The 20,012-nt window shown below is 41.8% G+C and overlaps 1 protein-coding gene and 1 pseudogene across 8 annotated transcripts in view; one reads left to right on the top strand and one right to left on the bottom strand.

The window, feature by feature from the left end:
* Positions 1–20,012, top strand: part of GARNL3 (GTPase activating Rap/RanGAP domain like 3) — a 183,713-nt gene that overhangs the window by 75,245 nt on the left and 88,456 nt on the right. For 7 of the 8 annotated variants that reach the window (XM_012458113.2, XM_064377845.1, XM_064377840.1 and 4 more), the window contains one exon: positions 4,929–5,003. The exons of the other annotated variant lie outside the window; for it this stretch is intronic. In XM_012458113.2, coding sequence (XP_012313536.1) covers positions 4,929–5,003 — 75 coding nt within the window. The remainder of the gene's footprint in view (positions 1–4,928; positions 5,004–20,012) is intronic. 8 annotated transcript variants of the gene reach the window in all.
* Positions 14,829–15,736, bottom strand: LOC105721187 (density-regulated protein-like; annotated as a pseudogene).

Genomic DNA, 20,012 nt, shown 5'->3' with positions numbered 1-20,012 from the left:
CAGTAGGAGGTGGTTGTGGTCATCCAAGTGACAGATGATGGTGACTTGAATGAAGTTGGGGACGGGGAGATGGTAAAGGTGATAGTCAAACCCCATTAGCATGATCTCTGTCTTTATGGATTTCATGAGTTCAAAGGGAGCTAAATTTCTTTTTACCATCAAATCATTAAATGTGTTCTTCCTTTTTTTCTTGAACTTTTTAAGCAATATAAGCAATACGCTTCTTGTTCTAAACAAATGAAAAGAGCATTATTGCCTATGCCTTTGTCTAGAATATAGTGTTTTCATGATGTTTAATTTATATTTTTATGTGAATGAATGACTATCAGCTCTTTTCCCAAGCCTTTGACTACTAGATGAGACTAGTTATGGTTAGGACTATCTCTAGCAACCTCTATTTCAGGGGTTACAAGTAAGGCGAGGGTGTGTCCCACCTCTCTATAGACCTGTGTCAGACATTATTAATTGATTATAGCGCTCTTTTCTTGCTAAGTCCAGATGTCATCTCAGAATGCTCCCCCCAAAGCCGTTGAGGCAGCCTATACCAATAACATTCCACCTGAAATCTACTTGCTTTTCCCTCCATTTTAACAATGAGTAGAAACCCACAAAGAAGCTGTTGATGCTGAATTTTCTATACTTCCCCTGTGAAAATGTCAGTGACCCTATGAGATCTAAATTTATCTTTCTCTTGTACTTTAAAATTGGCCTCTGTAAAGTTAGAGAACAGTCCACAAGATTACCCTCACTTCTGGCACCAACTACTACAGAGTTCAGAAGTTCCCAAGACCACTCTCAGGTTTGATAGTTTACTAGGACTCACAGAATTCACTAAGAGCACTTAAGCTCACTTATGGTTTATTACAACAAAAGGATACACATTAAAATCAGCCAAGGGAAAAGACACATGGGACAGAGTTCAGGAGAGTTCCATTGCAGAGCTTCTTGTTGACCTCTCCTAATAGAGTTGTAGACAGCATTACCTCCTCCTGGCAATGATGTGTGACAACATCAGCATGGAGTGAAGTGTTGCTCATCAAAGAAGCTCACCTGAGTTGTGGTATCCAGAGTTTTAGCAGGGCTTGATCCCATAGATGTGGTTGACTACCCTCATGGCAGACCTGAGCCTTCAGCCCCTCCAGAAGTAGAGCTGATAGTGTGTGACCCAAAGCCCTCACTATAAATCAGTTGTTACTACCCAGTGTGGCTCAGAGCCCCTAAGTAATCAGACACTAACACAGGTCATTCCCAGGTCTTAGAGATCACGTCCCAGAAGCTGAGGGCAAAGGCTAGACCTCTGTTTGGACAAGGTGAAATTCATGACTACACAACCTCTTGGGCTCATCCACAGTTTAGCGATAGTGTAGTGATCTGATGTCATCAAAAACATTTGTTTTTAGAAATTATTTTGCAGGAGAAAGATGAGATATAAACACTCAACCTAATCATGGACATTCTCTGGAGGATGGTTAGGGAGGGTAGTGGTTAGATGAGGATAATGGGCTTCTGGGGTCTGGCTGCCTCTGTTCACATCCCAGCTTTACCTATACTAACTAGTTGAGTGACTGTAGCCAGTTATTTTACCATTCCCTGCCTCAGTTTCCTCTTTCATAAACGAGAATAATAATACCTACCTTGTGTTATTGTCATGAGAATTAAATAAGATAATACACATTAAGAGAAAAAGAATGCATGACATTCAACAAATACCAGATACTGTTTTTATATTTATCATAGGAAAAATTTATCAATTTTTTTTTTTTTTTTTTGAGATGGAGTCTTGTTCTGTTGTCCAGGCTGGAGTGCAGTGGTGCAATCATGGCTCTCTGCAACCTCTGCCTCCCAGGTTCAAGCGATTCTCCTGCCTCAGCCTTCCAAGTAACTGGGACTAGGGACTACAGGCACATACTACCACGCCTGGCTAATTTTTTGTATTTTTAGTGGAAATGGGGTTTCACCATGTTAGCCAGGATGGTCTCAATCTCCTGACCTCCTGATCCACCCACCTTGGCCTCCCAAAGTGCTGGGATTACAGGAGTGAGCCACCATGCCCAACCCCATCAATCCCTTTTAAATAATTTCACGTGAGAAAATTCGTTGGAGTTTTTTCTTTTTTCTTTTTTTCTTTATTTTCTTTCTTTCTTTATTATATATATTTTATTGCACTTTAGGTTCTGGGGTACATGTGTAGAACATGCAGGATTGTTGCATAGGTACACACATGGCAATGTGGTTTGCTGCCTTCATCCCCCCGTCACCTATATCTGGCATTTCTCCCCATGTTATCCCACCCCAACTCCCTACCCCCTGCTGTCCCTCCCCTATTTCCCCCGGACAGACCCCAGTGTGTGATGCTCCCCTCCCTCTGTCCATGTGTTCTCATTGTTCAACACCTGACTATGCGTGAGAACATGCAGTGTTTGATTTTCTGTTCTTGTGTCAGTTTGCTGAGAATGATGGTTTCCACATTCATCCATGTCCCTGCAAAGGACATGAACTGATAATGTTTTATGGCTGCATAGTATTCCATGGTGTATATGTGCCACATTTTCCTTGTCTAGTCTATCATCGATGGGCATTTGGGTTGGTTCCAGGTCTTTGCTATGTAAACAGTGCTGCAATGAACATACGTGTGCATGTGTCTTTATAATAGAACAATTTATAATCCTTTGGATATATTCTCAGTAATGGGATTGCTGGGTCAAATGGAATTTCTATTTCTAGGTCCTTAAGGAATCCCCACACTGTCTTCCGCAATGGTTGAACTAATTTACACTCCAACCAACAGTTGGAGTGTAAATCCACATCCTCTCCACATCCTCTCCAGCATCTGTTGTCTCCAGATTTTTTAATGTTTGTCATTCTAATGGGTGTGAGATAGTATCTCAATGTAGTTTTGATTTGCATTTCTCTAATGACCAGTGATGATGAGCATTTTTTCATATGTTTATTGGTGTCATATACGTGAAGTGTCTGTTCATATCCTTTGCCCGCTTTTGAATGGGTTTGTTTCTAGGAAATCTGTTTTAGTTCTTCGTAGATTGTGGATATTAGCCCTTTGTCAGATGGGTAGATTGCAAAAATTTTTTCCCATTCTGTTGGTTGCCGGTTCACTCTAATGATTGTTTCTTTTGCTGTACAGAAGCTCTGTGGTTTAATTAGATCCCATTTGTCTATTTTGGCTTTTGTTGCCAATGCTTTTGGTGTTTTAGGAGCTTTGCTTGAAGTCTTTGCCTATGCCTATGTCCTAAATGGTTTTGCCTAGGTTTTCTTCTCAGGTTTTTATGGTGTTAGGTCTTATGTTTAAGTCTTTAATCCATCTGGAGTTAATTTTAGTGTAAGGTGTCAGGAAGGGGTCCAGTTTCTGCTTTCTGCACATGGCTAGCCAGTTTTCCCAACACCATTTATTAAACAGGGAATCCTTTCCCCATTGCTTGTTTTTGTCAGATTTGTCAAAGATCAGACGGTTGTAGATGTGTGGCATTGCCTCCAAGGCCTCTGTTCTGGTCCATTGGTCTATATCTCTGTTTTGGTACCAGTATCATACTGATTTGATTACTATAGCCTTGTAGTATAGTTTGAAGTCAGGTAATGTGATGCCTCCAGCTTTGTTCTTTTTGCTTAGAATCGACTTGGCTATGTGGGTTCTCTTTTGGTTCCATATGAAGTTTAAAGTGTTTTTTTTCCAGTTCTGTGAAGAGGGTCATAGGTAGCTTAATGAGGGTAGTGTTGAATCTGTAAATTACTTTGGGCAGTATGGCCATTTTCACAATATTGATTCTTCCTAACCATGAGCATGGAATATTTTTCCGTCTGTTTGTGTCCTCTCTTATTTCCTTGAGCAGCGATTTGTAGTTCTCCTTGAAGAGGTCCTTTACATCCTTTGTTAGTTGTCTTCCTAGGTATGATCAGAGTAGTGGTATTTCACTGGCAGCCCACAAGGCCGGCAGACCCCGCCCCACCCCCTCACCGGGACAGGTCAGGAGGGGGGTCCACTAGGGGCCTCCCACTGGAGTTTTTTCTTAAATTTTTTCTATTAATTTTATACTTTCATATATCTTAAACACTAGTGAAAATATGAGATAACCATCTTTTCTGAGAAATCACATTTCTGTTTTGCTGAACGAGCCCTGAGTTAGAGAGGTGAGAAGTGCCCCTCAAGGCAGGTGTGTTCTGATGAGTCTGCTGTTGGCAGAGCTTTGTTGCAAATTGTGGGTAGATTTAAAAGCTAAAAGAAGATGTGTTGTTTTCCCAAGCCACTACTGAGAAAATCTAGAAGGAGAAAATAAGTTAAATCTTGAGTCAGTACTTTTAGGACTCAAGTGCCAAGCCCAGGTCTGTTCACTCACCTCTTTCAAATATCAGGCCCCTTGGAGACTGTCTGTTTGCAAGCATCACCTTGCCAGAGCTAAAACACAGTCTGCATGCCTGGGGAGGGACTAATTGGCCTTTGGAAACTGTTTAAAACTGAATGAAGCACAGGCGGTTTCTCTGATCATAGTAGAGCCTTGAGTTCATGCCAGTCGCTAATTATTCTTTAGGCTTTCCCATGAAGGCGGCTGAACTTGAGAGTCGGCTTTGGGTCTTGCCATCTGTGAACTGCCACTTGTCTACATGTGGTGTGTATTAAGATTGTTTCTGCTGGGAGCATCGCTTTCATGTTTTTCAGTATTGGAATGTGTTCAAATTTAAATATGATGCTCTTGTTTTCTACTCTTGTAGGTTAGGCATTCCTTACTCTTAAGTTCCCAAGGACAGTGGGAACCAACTGTATGAGGACTTGGCTGATAGAGCTTTAAAAAGACTGTTAGCTTCTATGCTGGGCACTCCAGCCTGTCCTTAGATGTGGCTTACTTAGAGGATAGATATATACAGATAGAAGAGACATTGTAAATGCTACCTAATTGAATGCTTTTTTCCCCTCTTAGCTTATTTCCAGTGATGCAGATGGAGCCATCCAAAGGGCTGGAAGATTCAGAGTGGAAAATGGCTCTTCAGATGAGGTAAGGAAGCCTCCCCACTTCCTGCAGTGCCACCAAGCACATGATTGTAGTGCCTGGGATATAGCAGTAAAAGAGTTCTGGAAGAGGTAAATAGAAATTTTCAGAGCTTTGCTTGAAGCAAATGGAAGGGAAATGCCAGTATTCTGGCATGGAAGGTGCTGTTCATAGGGTGACACATACCCTTTAAAAGTTCTGTGTTAAAACCAGGTAGGCACTGGAAGTTGTTCTGCCAGGATTGGGACCAAAGACAATTCTACCACCCTTTGTGAATGGCCCCGAGTCCCAGTACTTCCTCTGCCAGGCTGATCAGCTGGGCACAGCCATCCGAGCAGTGCCAGGGTCCAGGAGGGAGATGCCAAAAATTACTGCAATGACAAAATGTCACTAGGAAAAGAGGCTGGTACTGCTTACTGCTCCTTGGACCACACCCACTTTCTGGGCTCTCTGGATCTTCCTTGCTGCAGGCCACAGGAGTCACCTTGCTTTTTTTTTTCCTTTAAAACTGCCACTACCCTCTCTATTCTGCGAGGTCTACCGTTTAAACTGCAGAGTATGGCAAAAGCTCCCCAGTCTTTTTCTTCTTTGCTGCCTTTTTGCACGGTAATTCATCATAGCTCTGGCTCCCCCACCCTGACCCTGGGCAAGGATCCCAGCTTCCCTGAGCCTCGGGTTTTTTCATCTGTAAATTAGAAACTGTCTCAAGATTATTGCAAGCATTCAGTGAGCTGTACTTGTAAAACTCCTAGCACTATGCCTGGCACATGGTAAGCATTCAGGAAGTGCTAGTTAATGATGCCATTGATGGTTATTGTTACTGTCACCACTTCACCACTGCCACATTGCCAGTCTTCTCCTGACCACCTCCTAATACAAATTCTTGGTGAAGAGCTATGCATTTAACTTGAAAGCCTATGGCATTTGGGAAGTTATTGCTCATTTTCACCTTTGGCCTTAGCTATACACATTCACCTGGCATGTACCCTCAACATTGACATGTGAGCCAAATGGGGGCTGGGCCCCTGAATAGGTACCCACATACTCCTTGTTCAGAATGATGTTAACTGACCAACATAGAAGAAGGAACTCACGGAGAATTTTGCTTCTGAACCTTAGAAACAAGCCCTCCCCAAATGACCTGGCCCCTGGGACTAGATAATCTCACAATGACAAGATCAGGCAGCCAAGGGTTCCCAGGAGCTAAGCCAGGCACAAAGGCACTGAGTCTTTGCTTTCAAGTGCTTGGAAAGCTAGCGGCCACCATGCTGAGTTTCTGCTTTGAGAACCAAAGTAGCAGAGCCCCTGGAGGCTGTATACCTCAAGACATCTTTCTGCTACCAAAATTTTGCAGAACTTCAGCCCCGCCTAAAATGAACAAACCACACTGGACTTTGTCACCTTATGTAAGCCCAGCTCTGCCCCTGCCAGGTCCAGTGTCTGGAAGAAATATACACCTCCCAGGAAAGACATCAATTGGGCCTTCATGTAATTCTTAATCACCATACACTTGGCAATCAAACACTGCTCACCTGGCTATGTCACCAGAGGATAGGTTCTGGGACCCAGCCACAGATTAGAAATGACCTGTGCTTGGGTCATGATCAGGAGTGGCTTAAGAGTCAGACTTCCCAGGGTTCAAATCATGGCCTTACAACTCACCAGCAATGTGGCGTTGGTCAGTTCAGTTGACATCTTGGGAACAGTTTAGAGTAGTTACTGACTTCACAAATCACTGCAGTCTGTTGTGTTCAAAGCACAGTCCTGTCTCAGATTGCTTCTCTGGAAATACAGTATCAAGGATCAAATACTGTTTTAGGTTTTATTTCCACCAAAACTGCTGAGCATGAGTGCTCCATTGGAGCACCTTGGCTGTTTTGTATTGATGGTCTTCAGTTGAAAGTTTTTGGCCAATGTGACTTCACTTCCTAAAAGACCTTATGGGCACCTGACATCTAAAGGGAAAAAACAACTGACTTGCTCTGAATTAGTTAAAGCTGTTAATGCAGTAAAAGACTCACTATATATAGCTGCTTAAAAATTCTCAAACCTATGAACAAACAAATTGCAAATTTCATTATTGGGTTATTTGTCCTTTTATTATTGAATTGTAAGAGTTTTTTATATAGTCTAGATAATTAGACCCTTATCAGATATATGATTTGCAAAAATTTTCTCCCATTCTGTGGGTTCTCTTTTCACTTTCTTGACTGTGTCCTTAGAAGCATAAAAGCTGTAAAATTAGATCATGTCTAGTTTGTTATTTTTCTTTCATTGCTTGCACTTTTGTTGTCATAGCTGTGAAACCACTGCCTAATCCAAGGTTGCTTGGTCACTTTTTTTTTTTTTTTTTGAGATGGAGTTTCATTCTTGTTGCCCAGGCTGGAGTGCAATGGTGCAATCTCAGCTCACCACAACCTCCACCTCCCGAGTTCAAGCGATTCTCCTGCCTCAGCCTCCTGAGTAGCTGGGATTACAGGCATGAGCCACCACGCCCTACTAATTTTGTATTATTAGTAGAGACAGGGTTTCTCCATGTTGGCCAGGCTGGTCTCGAACTCCTGACCTCAGGTGATCCACCCACCTCGACCTCCCAAAGTACTGGCATTACAGGCGTGAGCCACCGTGCCCAGCCACTTGGTCACTTTTTATAGTTTACTGTTCCCTTGAGATGATGTCAAATTTGTCTTTTATTTCTTTAAGCATAATGTGATGGTTTTATCATCTGTGACTGAGAATTTCAGTATGTGAAGTTTCTGTGGCTGTTGTTTAATTGTAATATGCCTATGCTCCTGGCCTATGCTCTTCATGTAACGTGCTTCTTTATGCTAGGCTGCCTGATTATGTGCCATTTGTTGTTCCTGAAAATTACTTTTTAGGAATAATATGAGGCCTAAGATGAATTGCTTTTTGGTAGGGAGGACTTATGTTTGCTTTTGCCATGTGCCTTTAAACTAAATACCCAGCTTGAGACCTTTTAAACTACCAAAGTGCTGCAGATTAGACCTGCAGGTTTATGTGAAAACTGGCTTATGGTCACCACACCTCAGAGACACTCTTCTGCTCAGCTCTACTCAGTGCTGTGACAACTTCCTTTTAGTTTTGGTGGTGGAGGTGGTTTCTTCTGATTCCCTCTTCCTTGAGTATGTAGCCCTTTGGGATCTTAGCATAATGTGGGGCAGGGCTTCTATTGGACGTGCCTACCTCAGTGGGTCTTGGGATTTGATTCTTTTCCCCCAAAAGCTCACCGAAACCCAAGTTCAATTTTGCTGGCATTGACAAACATCTTCAAGCTAAAAAAGACTTTCATGCTGCATTTACCTCTCTGGGTTCCCACTTGCTTTCAATTTTAGTTGGCAATTCCTACTATCTGGTAAGCACTCCCGTGCTTTTTTCTTTTTCCCGAGATGGAGTCTTGTTCTGTCGCCCAGGCTGGAGTGCAGTGGCGTGATCTCAGCTCAGTGCAACCTCTGCCTCCTGGGTTCAAGCAATTCTCCTGCCTCAGCCACCTGAGTAGCTGGGATTACAGGCATGCGCTTCCATGCCCAGCTAATTTTTGTATTTTTAGTAGAGACAGGATTTCATCATGCAGTGTCTAGGCTGGTCTCGAACTTCTGACCTCATGATCCACCCACCTTGCTGTGCCCGGCATTCAGTGCTTTTAAGGAGATGATTTTAAATTTTTCTAGCACTTTTAGTTTTTTAAGTGGGAGTGTTGATATGAATAACCTAGCCTGCCATTAACAAAAACATAAGTTATATTGGGAGTGCTTTTCATATAATGTGACAAAATATTTATTCAACTGGCATTCATAGGGTCACTTTCAAGCGCCAGACAGGCTGAGTGCTGGATACAGGATTGAATAAGCCTGCTGAGGTCCCTGCTCCTAGGGGCCTACAGATGGCAAGGAGAGCCATCAGTTACCAATACAAACACATAGAAGGATTGCAAATTTTGGTAATTACTATGGAGAAAACAGAGGACCATGGTACGAATAAACAGGAAGAGTCCTAGTTAAGATGGGGTCATCTGGCCGGACACAGTGACTCATACCTGTAGTCCTAGCACTTTGGGAGGCTGAGGCAGGTGGATCACCTGAGGTCAGGAGTTCAAGACCGGCCTCATCAACGAGGTGAAACCCCGTCTCTACCAAAATACAAAAATTAGCCAGGCATGATGGCAGGTGCCTGTAATTCCAGCTACTTGGGATACTGAGACGGGAAAATCACTTGAATTCAGGAGACTGTGGTTGCAGTGAGCCGAGATCATACCACTGCAAAGCAGCCTGCGGGCAGCTGAGCAAGACTATCTCAAAAAAAAAAAAAAAAAAAAAAAAAGATGAGGTCGTCAGAAAGCCCTTACCAGCAACAGCCAGCAGTGAGGCTGAGCCTCTGAGTAGTGCTTCTCAAGCTGTCTTTTTAATTTCCATTCAGTTGCAGGAAATTAAATATGTGGTCCTGCTCTGCATAACCAGTACACAGAATTCACTTTATGCAACTCATCAGGTAACTGGATATCATCCTGATTTGTCTGGACTCTGTTTCATGAGATGAATTCACCAAGCATGTACTTAGATGCCACAGGCATGTCAGAGCGCGTACTTAGATGGCACAGGCATGTCAGAACAGTGTAAAGGTTTCCTGTACACTTTGTCATGGGCTAGTTAACAGTTTGCAGATTGGCGTCCATCAAATGGACCATACCTGAGAGTTCATCTGGGCCAATCTGCTTCCCTATGCATGAGTTCCTGCATCAGCTTTGCCAACAGTAAGCTGATCTGTACCTGCTTGCGTATATCTCCAGTAATGGGAAACTTGATACCCCCTGAGAGGATTTTTTTCCTCCTGACACCAATCAATTCTGACACCAACTGAGTGTCCTACAATTCAGTTCTGACACCAGCTACCTGGAGTTAGTGTCAGACTCCACAGGTTTAAGGGCTCAGTCCCACAAGACTGTCCTCACTTCAGAAGCCAGTCAAAAGTATTGGATCCCCAGGTAACCCACATTCCACATTTATGACCAACTTGGCTACAAAGTCACAGTTACCACAGCCTCCTTCTCAGCTTCCATAACTCCCTAAAATCACTCACAGAACTCATGAAACGACTTTTCTTACTACTGCTGATATATCATAAAGCAGCAGTCCCCAACCTTTTTGGCACCAGGACCAGTTTTGTGGAAGACAGTTTTTCCATGGACCAGGCAGTGGGAGATGGTTTCAGGATGATTCGAGCACATTACATTTACTGTGCACTTTACTTCTATTATTATTACATTGTAATGTATAATGAAATAATTATACAACTCACCATGACATAGAATCAGTGGGAGGCCTAAGCTTGTTTTCCTGCAACTAGACAGTCCCATCTGGGGGTTACAGGAGACAGTGACAAATCATCAGGCATTGGATTCTCATAAAGACCACACAACCTAGATCCCTTGTATGTGCACTTCACAATAGGGTTCATGATCCTTCGAGAATCTAATGCTGCTGCTGATCTGAAAGGATGTGGAGCTCAGGTGGTAATATAAGCAATGGGGAGTGGCTGCTAATAGAGATGAAGCTTTCTCACCCACTGCTCACCTCCTGCTGTGTAGCCCGGTTCCTAAGAGGCTATGGACCAATACTGGGGGTTAGTCTGTTATAAAGAGTACAACTCAGGAAGAAACAAATGGAAGACATGCATAGGCCAAGGTATGGGGTTGGTGATGTGGAGCTTCCACACCTTCTCCAGTTGTATCCGGACTCTGAGTATCTCAGTATCTCAATATGTTCCCCAACATGGAAGCTTCCTAAGCACCATGATGTAGGGGTTTGTATAGAGGTTTTATCAAGTAGGCATGATTTTTTTTTTTGAGATGGAGACTTGCTCTTGTCATCCAGGCTGGAGTGCAATGGCATAATCTCAGCTCACTGCAACCTCTGCCTCCTCGGTTCAAATGATTCTCCTGCCTCAGCTTCCCAAGTAGCTGGGATTACAGGCTCCCACCACTGCATCGAGCTAATTTTTGTGTTTTTAGTAGAGACAGGATTTCACCATGTTAGCCAGGCTGGTCTCAAACTCCTGACCTCAGGTGATCTGCCCACCTCAGCTTCCCAAAGTGCTGGGATTATAGGTGTGAGACACCATGCCCGGTTGGGTAGGCATGATAAATTAAATCATTGGTCATGGATGACTGACTCAATCTTCAAACCGTCTCTTACCCTGGAAGTTGGGGTATGGGGCTGAAAGTTTCAAGTTTCTAATCAAGGCTTAGTCTTTGTGGCAGCCACCCCTCATCCTCAACTATCTGGGAACTCCCTGAGAGCCCTGCTCCTTAGAACAAAAGATGCTTCTACCACCCTGATCACTCAGGAGCTCTGTCCTAGAAACCAGAAACAAAGACTGAATACATATTCCCATTATACCACACCCCCAAAGCAGTTAATTGCATTTTTCAGAATCTCTAATTGCTAGAAAGGTTTTTTTGTTGAACATAATTCACCTGTCTACTGTGTTTTCTCTCTCTCTCTCTCTCTCTCTCTCTCTCTCTCTCTCTCTCTCTCTCTCTCAACCTCCAGGGCTCAGGTGATCCTCCAACCTCAGCCTCTTATGCAGCTGGGTCTATAGGCACAGGACACCACGTTTGGCTAATTTTTGTATTTTTTGTAGAGACGGGGTTTTGTCTTGTTGCCCAGGCTGGTCTTGAACTCCTGGCTTCAAGTGATTCACCCACCTCAGACTCCCAAAGTTCTGGGATTTCAGGTGTGAGCCACTGAGGCCAACCTGTGTTTTCTTTTTTAACACAAGGACAATTTTAATCCTGCATTTTCCTGTAGTATAACATCCATTGCTGGCTATCTATGAATTGAAACTGCATTTGCTAAGAACTGTGAACATTAAGAAACTTTACATGAAGTCACATGTGTTGATATGACATCTTCCAGCACCAACAGAATACATATATAACACATACCAAATGATCTTGATGTATAAATTTGCTTCACCACGTAATTATATTTAGTAAAATTCACAGTTAATGCAGAATCCGGTTTTTTAAATTTACATCTTTATTACACATTTTTTATTTTTAAAAGCAGTCATTCAAGATTGTCATTTGCGGCCGAGTGTGGTGGCTCACTCTTGTAATCCCAGCACTTTGGGAGGCTGAGGCAGACGGATCACGAGGTCAGGAGTTCGAGACCAGCCTGGCCAATATGGTGAAACCCCATTTCTACTAAAAATACAAAAATTAGCCAGGTGTGGTGGCACTCACCTGTAATCCCAGCTACTCGGGAGGCTGAGACAGAAGAATCGCCTGAACCTGGGAGGCAGAGGTTGCAGTGAGCCAAGATCGTGCCATTGCACTCCAGCCTGGGCAACAGAGTGAGACTCTGTCTCAAAGAAAAAAAAGACAAATTTTAATTTGCATGGCAATAAACAATGGTTTCATGGGTTCTAAGTTTCTTAAAGGTGTCTATAGCAATTTAAAACACCACAGTTCAGCCTGGCACGGTGGCTCCTGCCTGTAATCCCAGTATGCTGGGAGGCCAAGGCAGGCAGATCATGAGGTCAGGAGTTTGAGACCAGCTTGGCCAACATAATGACACCCTGTCTCTACTAAAAATACACAGGCATGGTGGCGCATGCCTGTAGTCCCAGCTACTTGGCAGGCTGAGGCAGGAGAATTGCTTGAACCAAGGATGCAGAGGTTTCGGTGAGCAGAGATTGTGCCACTGCACTCCAGCCTGGGCAACAGAGTGAGAATCTGTCTCAAAATTAATTAATTAATTAATCAATTAAAAAAACCCACAAGTCTTCTTTTCAATTTGCAGCACCTGACTTAGTTTAAATTCATCTAATGCACTCATTAAAACTGTTCAGTTTCTCTTGTGAGAAAGATATGTATCAATTGCTTTTTCCCAAACTATCTTTTAAGCATGGATGTATATTGTTTTTATTTGGTTAGCAAGGTTACTCACACAATTTATAGCCAGAACAAGAACCTCTAGCCTCTCTGAGTGGCCTTCCACTCAGAACAGTGTTGTTAATAAATGTCTAAAATATATCTGAGGTCTGCCTCAACTTGATATCACCAAACATGTTTCCAAGTTTTCATTTTGTTTTTGTTTTTGTTTTTGTTTTGAGATAGAGTCTTGCTCTTCTTTCCCAGTCTGGAGTGCAGTGGCATAATCTCAGCTCACTGAAACCTCTACCTTCCGGGTTCAAGCGATTCTCTTGTCTTAGCCTCCTGAATGGCTGGGGTTACAGATACCTGCCACCATGCCTGGCTATTTTTTTTTTTTTTTTTTGAGATGGAGTCTTGCTCTGTCGCCAGGCTGAAGTGCAGCAGCACGATCTCGGCTCACTGCAACCTCCACCTCCTGAGTTCAAGTGATTCTCCTGCCTCAGCCTCCTACGTAGCTGGGACTACAAATGTGCACCACCACACCCAGCTAATTTTTTTTTTTTTTTTTTTGTATTTTTAGTAGAGATGGTGTTTCACCATGTTGGCCAGGATGGTCTTGATCTCTTGACCTCATGATCTACCCGCCTCAGACTCCCAAAGTGCTGCAATTGCAGGCGTGAGCCACGGCATCTGGCCTAATTTTTGTGTTTTTATTAGAGATGGAGTTTCACCATATTGGCCAACATGGTCTCAAATTCCTGACCTTAGGTGATCTACCCACCTTGGCCTCCTGAAGTGCTGGAATTACAGGTGTGAGCCACTGTGCCCAGCCCACTTCCAAGTTTCTTAGAAAATAATGATTTTTAACCATATGCATAATACTCTACCACATGATGCACCATCACTGCTTTATTTCCCAGTTGTTCATTTGTATCATTTTATACTTGTAAATTTTTATATTATAAATAACATTGTAATGAACACCTTCATCCATAAGTTTTATGCGAAACTGGTTATTTCTTTAGAATAGTATCAAAGAGAGGGGCTTACTGGTTCAAACAGTACATGTGGTTTTAAGGCTTTGAATATAATTTACCAAATAACCTCTGGAGTAGCTCAAAAAACTCCTACCCACAGTATGTTATTGTGCCCACAGAGTGGACTTGGTAACAATGAAGCACATTCATCCACAAATGTATTAGATTCTCACCTATCTCAAGACTATCACATCAAAGAAGCAAGAAGATGTATTACTGGTGAGGAAGCCAAATTCAAATGCTTTAAAAAAAATCACTCAACTTTAGATATGTAAAATAGTCAACAGAAATGCTTCCCACAAAAAGTCTACAGGATCTTTACAAAAATAAAGTTAAAAAGAGAGAAAGAGAAAAGTCAGTAGTAAATGACCAAAATTTTTTATTTGACTAAATTATATTCCATGCATAAGTGTGACAGTCTCCCTGTTTATCTGACTTCAGCAATAAAAAAACAAACAGCCTTGTACAGAACAGTGAAAATGCCAAAGACGAGGGTAGTCTGCAGTTTTACTGTGGACTATAAATATACTTTTTTTTTTTTTGAGAAGGAGCTTCACTTTTGTCACCCAGGCTGGAGTGCAGTGGCGCGATCTCGGCTCACTGCAACCTCCACCTCCTGGGTGCCAGCGATTCTCCTGCTTCAGCCTCCTGAGTATCTGGGATTATAGGCACCTCAGCTGGCCAATTTTTTGTATTTTTAGTAGAAACAGGGTTTCACCATGTCAGTCAGGCTGTCTTCAACTCCTAACCTCAGGTGATCTACCTGCCTTGGCCTCCCAAAGTGCTGGGATTACAGGCTTGAGCCACCACGTCAGACCATATATACATTTTTTAAAAAAAGGCCTGTCTCCCTTTGGCCATATCAAGATTAAGCTCAGGTCATTAAAAACAGAAAAATTTTCAAAACCACTTCTTCACTTCTCCAAGATCTTCAATGCTGTCATCTACCTCTTGCCAGTTTTCCTGAATAATGTCAATTATGTCATCTGTAAAGTCTCCCTGAATGATAATTTCTTCCTCTTCTGTTACTGAGGCACCACAGAATTTTTGAGCAGAAAATCTTTGTGCTTCTTTAAGATCAATTTCAAAAGTTGCAAGGCCACACATTGATGTTACGTATTTGTTCTCTGCTCTGGGAATTTTGGCTATGTAACCTTTTCTGGTACAGCTTTCTTTTCTTTGTTTTATTTGACCCCTTTCACCTCTCTTTTGTATTTTCTTGTCCTCTTTTTCCCCTGCTGTTCCTTGACCCTCATTAATTCCAGCTTCTTGTTTGGGTGAATTTTCTTTTTTTGAGATGCAGTCTCATTCAGATGCAGCATAGACTGGAGTGCAGTGACGGGATCTCAGGTCACTGCAACCTCCACCTCCCAGGTTCAAGCGATTCTCCTGCCTCAGCCTCTCGAGTAGGTGGGACTACAGGCACACACCTTTTTTTAATTGTTAATAGAGACAGAGTTTCACCATGTTGGCCCGGCTGATCTTGAACTCCTGACCTGAAGTGATCTGCTTGCCTTGGCCTCCCAAAGTGCTGGGATTATAGGCGTGACCACTATGCCTGGCCCTGTTTGGGTGAATTTTTTACAGTAAGTTTTGCAAATTCATTTGGAAAATTCTTCTCTAACCATTGTCTACATTTAGCAACATCAGGCATATATTTACAGTAGCCTGTTGGGAATGAACAGACTCCACGACAAAGGACTTGCAGTGGGTAATCAGCAGCTGAACTTGGCACTGTTCCTTAGGTCTCCTTTGCACTTGGCCCCATTGGATTCAGAAATGTCCACCACCATTTCACAAACCCAGGTGGTTGCCTTCGCTATTGCCAATTGAAGTGCCACATGGAACTGTCATCTGTATTTTCCACTCAAAGTTTCTATTTATGTTCTCCACAGCCCCAGGGTGTAAGTCTGAGCCCACTTCCATGTGACATCTGTTCTTTTCCTCCTAAGACACAGGATCAGTTCCATCATTGTCATCCTTATTGCTGTTCCTTGGACACATGTGAGGTTGTTAAAGAACTTTTTGGACTGAAGTGCTCAGAACTGAACACAGGGCTCTGGGCATGCTCCACACAGCCACAGAGTGGAGCAGGCTCATCCCCTTCCTTGCTGTAGACATTCTACCTCTTCTTATGGACCCTGATGACTCATTAAGAACCTAAATATGCTACTTTGCCCACCCCCATCTTTTTCACATGTTCTGGTATTTACCTGTGGGGCAGCACCATGATATAATGGCGATCATTTTGGAGTCTAAACCTGGGTTCAGACCTCAACTCTACCACTCTTTAGTTGACAATTCAGTGTCTCTGTGCCTCAATTTCCTAATGTATAAAAAGGGAGGTGAATCCTTCTTTACAGCACCTGACCTTGTTGTCCTTGAGTAATTTGTATTTTGTATCTAAGTGTAGGATCCTGAATTGTCTATGTTGAATTTAATCTCATGAGTGTGTCTCATAATTGCTAATTTTCAAGATTTTTTGGTGACATCTTGATTCTTTCACCTGTCCTGTTAACCCACTGAGCAGCTTTATTTTACCTTCCAATGTGCTTGTCTTGCCATCTGTGTGCTTATTCAGATTATTAATTAAAATGAGTGTGACCCTTGGGTAGATCACTGGGGACCTCCCTTACAGCTCACTCATATGTATCAGTTAGTAGATGGTGCAGCAGAGGGGGCAATCTTTCAGCTTTTTACAAATGTATCTTCCTTAGCATGGGGAGGACTCTCTTACACACTGTTGGGGTATATGTAAAGTAGTACAATCTTTTGGGAATGCAATTAGCAATAATTAAAAATGTGTATACCATTTGGCAAGACCTTCTATTGCTAGGATGTATTTTGTAGCATTATTTAAAATAGGAAAAAACTGGAAACAACCTCAATTTCTTTCAGTAGAGGAATGATTATGTAAACTGTGGTCCATTTACACAATGGAATGGTTAGTAGCTATTAGAATGAGGTAGACACATATGTACTACCACAAAAAGTGTTTAAGATACAGTTTTAGACACAAAAGCAAGTTCTAGAATGACCTGTTTAATATCATGCCATTCTTCTTAACAAAAAAAGGTATATATGCTTGTCAAGATGCAAGAAAATTTCTAAAAGATGCATAAGAATATAATAGTAATAGCTTCTGGAGAATGGAAATGGGAGCTCAGGAAAGAAGTTGGAGGACCTTAACTTTCCACTCAATGCCCTCCTATATTGTTTTCATATTTTATAAGTCTATATTCATTCAACTGAAGTGTTGAATTAAAAAAAAATCTATATAGTTGTTAAAAAGAACAAAGTAGATCTATATGTACTGACATAGAAATATTCACAAGATATTTCTTTGGCAGAGAAAAATTTTTCAGTGTAATCTATACTATTGTCCCATTTATGAAAACAAATTTTGCATATGTGTATATAGGCTTATGTATTTATACATATTTTTGTACACATATATGTATGTGAATGTGTGATATGTATGTATGTATGTATGTATAAAGTAAATACATCTTTGTAAATGCATAAAAAGATCTGGGATTATTTAGACCAATCTGATAGTGTAGTTACTAGAGGGAAAAGAAGTAAGTTGGGTCATGGAGAACATTCCAGTAAAATCAGGGTATCATATATGGATTTTTATTACATTCTCCTCAAAATTCCTGGCCAGATTCAGTCTTCCTCCGTCACATCCCACAAGTATAAATGGTGGGGTGGGAGGGAGTTAATGAAGGCAATGAGAAGCTTTGGTGGGCTTCGGATTTGGTGCAGAAATGATTCAGGGTTTTTGGGTCTCTGTAGGCATGTTCAGGCATGAATACAGCATGGAGCAATTTGAATTCATTTCTTTCCGTTGTAGCCTTTCACAAATGTTTACCTAAAGAGCATAAAATAAGCATGAATGTTTGCAGTGTTAAGCTTCAGTTATCTGGAAAATGTACTCATCAGCCTGTTTTCTCCTAACTTTCTAGTTGATGTCAAATAAATAATATGTTCCTGTTTCACTGTCACTTTAAACTGCTGTAGACAGAGTTTCTGTATCTCCAAGATCTTTCGTAAAATAGGTGACACTTAAATTAATTAGGATTTCTTGTAGATTAAAACGACAATTAGATACTACTTCACCCACTCCAGAACTGCAAGCACTAAAAAGCTAAAAGTTTGGTCAGAGAATGTGGAACAACTAGAGCTCTCATATATCTTGCTAATAGAAGTTTAAATTGGTGTATCCTCTTTTGAAAATTTTTTGGCAGTATCTACTAAAACTGAACACATGTATCGTCTGTGTTCCCGGATGTATACCCAACAGAAAATGAGTGCTTGTATCCACCAAAAGACAGACACAATAATGGTCATAGTGGCTTTATTCTTTTTTTGTTTTTGTTTTTGTTTTTGAGACAGACTCTTGCTCTGTCACCCAGGCTGGAATGCAGTGAGGTGATCTCAGCTCGCTGCAACCTCTATCTCCTGGGTTCCCGTGATTCTTGTGCCTCAGCCTCCCAAGTAGCTGGGACTACAGGCATGCACCACCACATCCAGCTAATTTTTAGTATTTTTAGTAAAGATGGGGTTTAGCCATGTTGGCCAGACTGGTCTCGAACTCCCAGAAACAATCCAAATGCCCATCGATGGAAGAATGAATGCATAAATTATGGTATCCATCTGGTAGACTGCTGTATGGCCATGAGAAAGAGCGAACCACTGCCACAGCAGTAACATTCAGTCTGAATGTCACAGACTGAATGACAAAGGATAAAAAGCTTGACTCAGATACACATCATACAAGTTCTGTAACACTTGAGAGCAGGTATAACTAATCCATGGTGGTAAAAGTCAGGACAGTGGTTCCCTTTTGGCATGTGCTTGGGTAATGACTGGGGAAATGAACAAGGGAGCTTTCTGGAATATTGAAAATATTTTCTATATTGATCTAGGTAATGGTTATGAGAATGTATAAATGTAAAAAAAAAAAAGAAACTAGTTTGGCTATATACTTATTTGTGCCCTTTACTACCCACTAGTACTACACGTCATCAGAATCTGGAGCTTGTTTTCAGAGTTATTCTTCAGGGTCCTGGGAGAAGTGGGATTTTTTGTTGTTTTCTGTTGCCTAGTCTCCATTGCTTTTGTCAGTTCCTGCATGTATTCTTGTCTTTGCACCTCATCATATGTGCTTTTAGCAATGGTTGGGAAGTGTCTTGCTCTGTGAGACTCACAACATTTTTGGTGTTGGGTTATTTCCCCCTGTTTTGGTTTTCAGTGAAGAGGAAAGTGAAATATTTATTTTAAGTTTTGAAAGTTTTTTAATTTTTAATTTTTTTTTCTTTAAGGAAACAGGGTCTTGCTCTGTTGCCCAGGCTGGAGTGCAGTGTCACTATCATGGCTGGCTGCAGCCTTAACCTGCTGGGTTCAGGTGATCCTCCTACCTCAGTCTTCCAAGTAGCTGGGACTACAGGCACATACCACCATACCTGGCTACTTTTAATTTTTTATTTTTATTTTTTAAAAGATAGGATCTAACTATGTTACCCAGGCTAGTCTCAAACTTCTGGCCTCAAGTGATCCTCCCAACTTGGCCTCTCAAAATGCTGGAATTACAGGTGTGAGCCACCATGCCCAGCCCAGTAACTTTTTAATCATTAAAGAAAACTCCTCATATTGACAGTTGGTACTCAGAATGCCTCTGCCTCTGGAGTCCCATCTCTCCCTCTGCAATGCTGAGCAGCACTTTGCACCTCCCTGTGATGATCTATTCTGCACTTGGCAGTGTTCAGATCTCTGGGAGGCAGACAGATGCAAGTGCTTTAGAAGCCTAGAGTATGCAGGTCATTTTCTATGCCTTTGAATCCCCTTGAAAGTCTGGTAAACCTGTAGACTCCATCTCAGAATAATGTTTTTAAATACTTGAAATTAAATACATAGGATTCCAAAGGAAAACAGTTGTATTGAAATAGTTATCAACATGATTTTTGAAACCTAATTTATGATACAGTAATATATATGATTTTAAAATGCATTAAGTAGGCCAAGCGCGGTGGCTCATGCCTGTAATCCCAGCACTTTGGAAGGCCGAGGTGGGCAGATCAC

This window comes from Aotus nancymaae, unplaced genomic scaffold (genome assembly GCF_030222135.1).
Source record: "Aotus nancymaae isolate 86718 unplaced genomic scaffold, 86718_ANA_hifiasm-v0.15.2.pri h1tg000003l, whole genome shotgun sequence".
In the NCBI taxonomy this organism is placed as follows: domain Eukaryota; kingdom Metazoa; phylum Chordata; class Mammalia; order Primates; family Aotidae; genus Aotus; species Aotus nancymaae.
Note: the sequence above shows the minus strand (reverse complement) of the source record. Positions and strands in the feature narration are given on the sequence as shown.